The sequence below is a fragment of the Quercus suber genome, unplaced genomic scaffold (assembly GCF_002906115.3).
Source record: "Quercus suber isolate HL8 unplaced genomic scaffold, Cork oak 2.0 scaffold_709, whole genome shotgun sequence".
In the NCBI taxonomy this organism is placed as follows: Eukaryota; Viridiplantae; Streptophyta; class Magnoliopsida; order Fagales; family Fagaceae; genus Quercus; species Quercus suber.
In genome coordinates, this window is record NW_027070150.1 from 61,839 (window position 1) to 70,590 (window position 8,752).

Here is an 8,752-nt window from a genome sequence, read left to right on the forward strand (position 1 = left end):
ATATGAGTAATTATGTTCTATGAACCACTCACCATTTTCATTATTATTCAATATTGGACTTCACTCATCTTCCCCCCACATAAGAGTCTTTGCATTTCTATGGGCCACAAACAAATCCTATTTGCTCTCTCTTGCCTTATAGGCTTTTTTCTTCATCAACGGATCATCTATAGGCCTCTTGTATGTCATCATTGGAACCACATGTCAACCTCATAGGCAAGGACAGAGTCAGAACTGAGTTACAAGGGGGCGACTTTCCTGTTGGTTGCATGCGGCAATCTGCCAAACCACATATATTTTAGTGTTCTTTATGTGTGCATGTTATTTGTCTGTCTTTACTATTATTGATTTGAGTCTTGTGGTCCTATCTTTACAATAAGCCCAAATCACAATACAATCCAACAAGCATTAACTCAATAGAAAATGTACAAATTTGTATATGATTATGATAAAGCGCAAAACTCATTTACATTTGAACTTAAAAAGGAAAAAATTAAACTGCTTGTTAGCGGGGTCCAGAAAGCTCCATGGCTTCAATGATAAATGAAGATTCTTCTTGAACATCACTGTAAATTCTAGAAAAACTACAAGCCCTTGCCTCACAAAGGTTGGTTCCACTTTGTGAATCCTCTGTCTGTCCTGACTCAACAAGGCCTTCCAAGACCTTCAAAACTTCAGACATCTTTGGCCGGAGGTTGGGATGTGATTGAGTACACTGCAGGGCCACCTCTACTGCTTTCTCCAACTGGAATGCATCAAAGCATCCCCTTAGATCCCTATCAACTAGCACCTCCAGCTTCTTCTCCTCAAACAAGGTTCTTACCTGCATTATTCAATTATTATTTAGAAACTTATGATTGATGCCAAAACTGAGAACAATGAAAAGGATGCTGAGGAATAAGCTTAAATACAAGACAAACATTTGTTACGTAGCTTTGATATTTTACAGCATGAATTAGAGAACAAAAGACACAAAGATGATAAATTATATCCGAAAGTGTATGAAGGAAAAATAAAAATCTTATACAAATTACAAAGTATAAAATAGGTGAAAGTAAAGTGAGGTATACCACTAGAAAAACCAAATTAGAATGATTGTGACAGTAAGGCAAGGACACCACTCCCACCCCTAATTCCATAGCTTGGGTTTCAATCATGTATATCAACTAATCACTTTCTTTATGTTTCCTTGATGTGGACTCAACATTGTGCACTCAATATAAAGCATGCGAGTGTCCCAGCATCGATAGGAAAAGCTTCACGGTTTCAGTTTACATCATTTCACGATGCTCAACTTAAGTCTGAAGATGCATCATCCACTTTGAATTTAAAATAATATTAATAATCAGTCACCACTTAGCACACCATAATATACTATTAAAACAGTTGCATCAATCGCAATTCCATTAATTTACTGGAAACTAAACAATAGACATGGTATTCTCCTGGCATTCACTGTGTCACAGTATCATCATGAACTTCTATCAATCTTGAACCATAAGACCAAAGAGAAACAAAGTCCAATGATTTCATTTCATTATGAATATTTTTTTTCATAAGTATTTCATTACGAGTATAACAACAGATAGAAACTACTTACCCACTCAAGAATCATTCCCTTCTGAACCTGACCATTTCCAGCATCTAATGCCTTTTGCCCTGTTATGAGTTCCAAAAGTAGTATGCCAAATCCAAAAACATCAGTTTTTTCAGAAGATTGGCCTGTTGAAAGATACTCTGGGGCAATATGCCCTACAGTGCCACGTACTGCAGTAGTGACATGTGATTCCCTCTGATCTAACAGCTTAGCAAGACCAAAATCCCCAACTACAGCTTCAAAACTTTCGTCAAGCAAAATGTTTGCAGCTTTGACATCCCTGTGAATTATTTTTGGATTACACTGGTCATGCAAGTACAGAAGTCCACGGGCAGTCCCAATGGCTATCCGCATTCTTCTGTTCCAATCCAAAGAGGGCTTCTCTCGACAAGTTTCTGCTAATAAGAAGCATGCAATTTAGGAATTAACGAAGGAGTAAGAAAAAGGCTGCACTTGGGTATAGCTCTAATTGAAAATAATAAATTTAAGTAATTAAATATCAATCCATGAAGAAATATTTTTAAATGACCAGTTATTAAATTGTTCCAAGTTTCAAAAATGTGATGCCAACAGGAAACTTAAGGGTGTCGTATTGAGCAAGCACAATGGCAGTACCACATTATACCATGAGATCTTTAAAATTTTCTATACCCTATATTAAAATTAAAATTTGGTCCCCAAAATGAATGTGAATGAATTTATATCTTCATCAAGAAAAACTCTAATGGAAGATACTTTTTTTTTTTTTTTTTTTTTTTTTGTGGATTCTTTTACATGCTCATAGAATTTAGAAAGATGTTAAATTATCTTATATAATTATACTATAAATATCTATATTAGATTTGATAACTTTCATATAAAATATACTTATGAGTTATGACTTTCTTTACAATTTAAAAATTGAGACATCTCTCTCTCTCTCTCTCTCTCTCTCTCTCTCTCTCTCAATTTAAAAACATGTACATGTACCCCCTATATACACACATACATAATACTCTTTTTTTTTCTTTTTTTTGGGACGCACACATACCTATCATCTTTCTAGGAACAAGCTGATTCAAGGAATGAAGGCGGAACACAAAGATTAGGTTTCTGACCAAAAGTGTCAGGCGGAACTTGGAACTAGTAAATAAGTGCCAAGCAACCCTTTCCTCTCTAACCATATGTTCCAACCAGCCTTCTCCTCCTTTCCTTGCTTCCATATTCACACAGACCCTTTGTGGTAATTCAAGACAAGTATTGACAACCCTAGATTCAAGTCAGGGGATTAGCTTGGGGTGAACCCGTGTAATCAAATCAACTTGTCCAAGTAGTTAGAAGTTAATTAGTAGAGGATAAGATAAAATAGTTATTTACATTCCATAGCATGCTAATTACATTTAACACATTTATTAATAATATAAACACGTGCTAGAATTATTAGTTGCACATGAGGAATAATAGAACCAATAAGAGGAGGCCATGTGGGCCAGTCGAATTAGTTCTGTGGTTCTATAAATAATTACACTTCCAATTCATTAATGAAATTGCCAATTTGTGTTGCTTAGACTTGATTGTCCTGCATTAGAGGAAGAGACTCCCTTGAAGAGGTCTCAATAGGGAGAAAATGACTCTCAAGAAGAAGTCAAAACTCATTCCATCTCTCAACCAGTTCATATGTTCAAACCATTAACTCCAACAACCATCAATCTTCCACTTTCCATTCCAAAGCCCTATTGCATTACCATCAATCCCTAAGCCATATTCCTTTCAAGAATCCATCCCAAATCACATCCACACTTGCTGCCCTAGCCGTGGCCAACCCTCCCATGATCTAAATCCCTTATCCAAGTCCTCAAACTATTAACCACTCACGCCCACACTTCCACATTCAACCATTAAAAAAAAAATCCAATATCTATGAAAACCTAATCTCTCATTGCTTCCCATTCAATATTCTACTTGAATTCCCTTAAAACACACAAACCATTATTGTATTTCTAACAAATTTCCCTCCCTTCTTGCACCTGTACACATGTAATACAAACACACATAGATTGTCTTGAGTTGTGTGACAATACTATACCCCTCCCAGCCAAAGGCAAAAATTTCTAGTCTCGCCCATGATTAAGCATTGACTTACACTGTAAAACTCATGATTAAGCATTGACTTATACTGTAAAACTCGTATTTAAAAGGACTTATAAATAAAATCACAAAAGATATCTAACACAAAGACCTAGTTGAAGAATTTAAATCAATATCTTACAAAAAATATCATAATCATTTTCTGAAACTATTGCTGAAAGTGAAAATAGATTCCCATGCTCCATTTGTTTTGATGGAAAATTATTTTTTTGGAAAATGACTCGCTTTCTAGAAAGATTTTTTTAGAAAATTGACTCATTTCCTGTGTTTGAATCTTAAAAATGAACTAGAGAATATGTTATTTGGTTCACATGGATAATCATTAATATTTTTAGTAATTCCAAATAATTATATGAACCAAAACATACACCCCCAACATTATTATGTAGAACTAGTAGAAATTCAATGTAAAAATTAATCAAAATTTTCAAATACAGAGAGAGAGAGAGGGTCAGGGACAAGCAACAATGAAACAAACCTCTCAAACGATCAGCAACACTCCCATTTGGCATATAAGGATAAACAAGCAATCTTTCATCGGATGTCATGCAAAATCCATACAAACGTAAGAGGTTCCGATGCAAAGCCAAGCCAATCATTTCAACTTCAGTTTGAAACTGCACTTCTCCTGTGTAACTTGGATCTTTCAGCCTCTTAACCGCGACCACTGTCCTATTTGGAAGGCATCCTTTATAAACCAGTCCATATCCACCTTGCCCTAGGATGTTTTTGGGACTAAAATTTCCAGTGGCATTTTGCAATTCACGAAATGAAAACCTCTTGAGATGACCAATATCAAATTCATAATCTTGCTGCACTGAAAATATGCATTTTTTAACACATTCGAATATTTTGAAATTCTCCAGATCCCTATTATCTACTTGTTTCATAGAAAAAAGAGTAGTTTAGTACCATAAGATGAAGAGAGTAGCCGAGATCTGTACCAATGCACCCAACAAACAAGCAGCATCACAGAAACCACAAATGTGCAACTTATGCCAATGGCAACAGAAAGCACCCACTGATGATGAACACTGACTTTCTGAGTTGACCTTGTATCTGTAATTACGCCATCTTGCATATTCATTCAAATATATTTAGGCACTCATTAGCAAAGTATATATTACAGGTTATATCTATATTACCATTTATTGGTTTTGAAGCACCCGTGCAAATTTGTGCTGATGTAGAAGTGCAAAGAAAGTTATTCCCAGTAATACTACAATGAAAACATGAAGCTGTCAAATAGCCGAAATAACATATTGGGAAGGATTTTAAAAAATTCAGCTGTTGAAGTGTGTCAACAAAAAATGAAGAATGCAGGCAAATGGAATATTGCAAGTTAATATCAACTACTGAACATAACGTCACTGGTAACTGACTTTTCCTATTCTATATGAAGAAATTGTATTTATTAAATACGAACTATTGAATCACATTCAAAAAATGCAAATGCAGTATGTCTTTGTTTTACCATATTTTGGGATACATACATAATTCCTCTTAAGGATAACACTTGTGTATGAAGAAAAGTCATATTGTTCTTCTAGTATCTTTGTTTTGTTCTTTCTGCCTTTCTAGTAAAATTACACAACATCCAACACAAACTCCCCAAATGAAGATTCATCAGATAGGATCATTTACATATCAGAAACTAATTATAATTTGGTAAAAATAATCTGACGCCATAGGAGGACCTAAAAGAAATAGAATAAAATAACAAGAGCTGGATACTTGTGTTCGAGCATCCAACGCAAAAGTTTAAGCTACTAAATAGGATGGCCTATCTAGTGATCAAGTGGGAATTTAGCATATTGATCACCATTGAATGATCCACTTGACATAAAATCATGGACTATAATCAGTTAACTATGGACTGGAAATAAAAATCAGGTTTTATTATTATATAATAACATTTCTTTTCACTAAAGACCTCACCTGAAGCCTTGTGCTAGTATTTTCGGAGTGGGACCACTGAAATTGTTGTACGATAAATCCCTATGCAATACAGTTATACAAAATTAAAATCACTCAAAACATGTTGAAAGAGAAAACACAGTTGAAATCTGATGAAACACATACAAGAATGAAAGACCAGAGAGGTTAGCAACAAGCTTAGGAATCTGTCCAGATAAATTGTTTTTACCGAGCCGCCTGAAAAATTTGCATGGCAAAGGTTTAGAGAACAAATAGTTAGAGCAAACAAAATGTTAAAGCCAATGGTAATTGTAGTGCACAAATTATCATTCAATTCATACTCACAAGTAGTTTAGATGAGTTAGAAACCCCAAAGAACTTGGAATTTCTCCAACAAACTGGTTTTGTGAGAGGTCAAGCATTTGAAGCTCTGAGAGCTTTCCTATCTCAGCTGGGATAGGGCCAGATAACCGATTGTTCTGCAACAACCTGCAACAATAGAAATGGAAAATATTTATTGGTAAATGTTAAATTCTTATAATCTTTTCTGCAGGGGCACAAAAAAAGAAATATAAGACATCTCATAACTTATACGCCAAAATATTTACTTTTATCAAGCAACTAGACAGACAAGAACACTTAGTAATTCATAACCTTGCAATGAATTCTAATCAAGCTCATCTGTCCTAGCACGGTGCTTCCTACAAAATCTAGGTCTGCTAACACACTTTTAAGTATGACATCACGTATACAGTGCACTGCACCAAAATCAATTTAAAACATTACCTAATATGAGCATGAATTATGCATTGCCAGTTATTACCTTTGATTATTTTAATTGTTTAACACAAAAATCTCCACACACACACACACACACACACACACCCAAAAAAAAAAAAAAAAAAGACACAGAATTCTCTAAAACTAAGCATTATTGAAGCTCCTAAATTAGCCATATTGAAAAACATTATAGCTACAACTAAGCCTTAGTCCCAAAATTTTGGGGTTGGCTATAAATCCTCAACAGACTAGTTAGGATTGACCACATGTATTAGTTTCTATTCTATCGGAAGTCATACTTTTTGTTACTTTCTTAATTGACTTTTTTTTTTTACTACTATTAATGTTATTTTTGTCTTCCCCTACCTTTTGGTTCCCTCAACTTGAATCAACTCACTCTTTTTAATGCATTAATCAGTTTCCTCTAAACATGAGCAAAGCAAACTATTTCAAGCAATTCTCTCTCATCATTTCATTACCAAGTGGAATAGAAATAGAGCACTAACTACTTAAGCTTAAAATATGAGTAGCAATTAATTACTTATTGAAGTATGACTAAATGGGCAAAAGAAATAGAAATAGACAATTGGAGTTGCCATGAAGTCCAGCAGAAATGGAAAGAGAGAAGTCTCACATTGTCTGAAGGTGACTCAAATTGGCAATACTTGGTGAAAGAGTTCCTGATAAGCCCACGCTGGCCATTTCACTACCAACATCAATGGGAAACAAGTAACATTAGAGATACATTTCAGATTTTATTAACCAATAACAACCCAATACTAGTACAAAGAAAGCAATGCCCAAACAAACATAACGAAAAGCAATAAGCCCCGGTAACCAATCTTTCTTTCAAATCCTCTTTGTTAGGTTAGCTAAGTAAGAAAGCAAAAAGGGTTTTTTTATTTTTTATTTTTTCTTCAATTTCTGAGTTCCGAAATGTGAAAAAGGAGCAGATGATTACAATGGGGGAGAGACTCACAGGGAAACAACGAAACCTTCAGTAGAGCAAACGACCATGTTCCAGGTACAAGGGTCAACGGAATTAATATCCCATCCATTCATCACATTCGACTCGTCCTTTAGCTTAATCTTCACCGCCATCAAAGCAGTCACTGCTTCATACAAAAAAAAACACAGAATTAATCAGAGATTCATTCAAAAGAATAAAAAAAATAGAAGAAGAACACAACAAAGCAAAAAGACATGGGTTTTGTCTCTTTTGAAGAAGACCCCACTTGGCACATACCCTCATAGTTAACACCCTTTGGCGAAAGAAGATTGTCAGAGGCAGCAGCCATTGGCAACCACAAGTAGAAGCAAAACCCAAAAAAACCCAACTTTACACAGTCCATACTAAAAAGGAAAAAAAAGCAAGAACCAGACAAGTTTGGAAATCTTTAAGTGGGATTTTTTAAGCACTCAGGTTGGTTCAGAATGATGTACTAGTAGTAGAATGTTAATGTAATTAGCTTGAACAAAAAGTCATACACAATTGATTGAAACATTAGTGGGTAAACTTTTTGTGAAATCTCTCTTGCCTAGGGAAGCTAAAAAAAGAAAAGAGATTTATAGGAGTATAATTTTTATATTCTAAAACTAAGTAGTAGCATTAGAAAATGGAAGTGAAGGTGGTGCTGTGCGTAAATCCAGGAGAGAGAAACTCGAGATTTGGGAAGTGGACACGAGCTGTCGGCTGGTTTTTCAGTTAAATTTTTCAAACACGCTGTACACAGTGTGTGTGTAGTAGGTTATAGGGTTGTGTTGTGTACTTGTGTTTGTGTTTTGTTTTGTTTTGTTTGAGACGTATGCACATGATGGGCGTGTTGGGACCGTTGGATTTTTATGATTTGGTTTCGAAATTTTTGATCGACGGTGAGTATTTTTTTGAGTTTTTTTTGGGGGGGGTGGGGGGGGTGGGGACAAAGGTTTTGAAATTCCAAGTGCTAGCTATTGGCGCGAAGACCTATGTTGCCGCCTTGCCGGTTTTTTGTTGAGTATTTTTTTGAGTTTTTTTTGGGGGGGGTGGGGGGGGTGGGGACAAAGGTTTTGAAATTCCAAGTGCTAGCTATTGGCGCGAAGACCTATGTTGCCGCCTTGCCGGTTTTTTGGACTTTCAACACGACGTCGTTTTCGTCCTTTCTTTGTTTTCTTTTTCTTTTTCTTTTTTTGGGTTTTTTTGGGTTTTTTTTTGGCTTACAAATTTCAATTATTCTTCAATTTTTAATGCCTAAAATCCTTAATTCTTGACATCTTTGACTAATAAATTATCGGCTAGTATAAAAAAATATATGTATCTTCTCTTTAATAGTATAAAAACACTTATTTGTATAA

At 35.1% G+C, this 8,752-nt stretch overlaps 1 protein-coding gene across 4 annotated transcripts; it reads right to left on the bottom strand.

Moving 5' to 3' along the window:
• Positions 1-386: 386 nt before the first annotated feature.
• On the bottom strand, positions 387-8,079 carry LOC112026994 (probable LRR receptor-like serine/threonine-protein kinase At5g45780). Of its 4 annotated transcripts, none has more exons than XM_065766484.1 (11): positions 7,668-8,079; positions 7,401-7,533; positions 7,056-7,127; positions 5,987-6,130; positions 5,807-5,878; positions 5,663-5,722; positions 4,870-4,943; positions 4,637-4,783; positions 4,203-4,541; positions 1,601-1,995; positions 387-823 (listed from the first exon to the last, which is right to left on the bottom strand). In XM_065766484.1, exons 1-11 carry the CDS (start codon positions 7,771-7,773, stop codon positions 506-508), a joined length of 1,860 nt encoding a protein of 619 aa, XP_065622556.1. In that variant the 5' UTR covers positions 7,774-8,079; the 3' UTR covers positions 387-505. The 4 variants fall into 4 exon arrangements, with proteins under 4 accessions (XP_065622556.1, XP_065622555.1, XP_023915427.1 ...); XM_065766483.1 differs by having other exon boundaries at positions 4,637-4,798; XM_024059659.2 differs by having other exon boundaries at positions 1,601-1,992; positions 7,668-8,078.
• Positions 8,080-8,752: the final 673 nt, after the last annotated feature.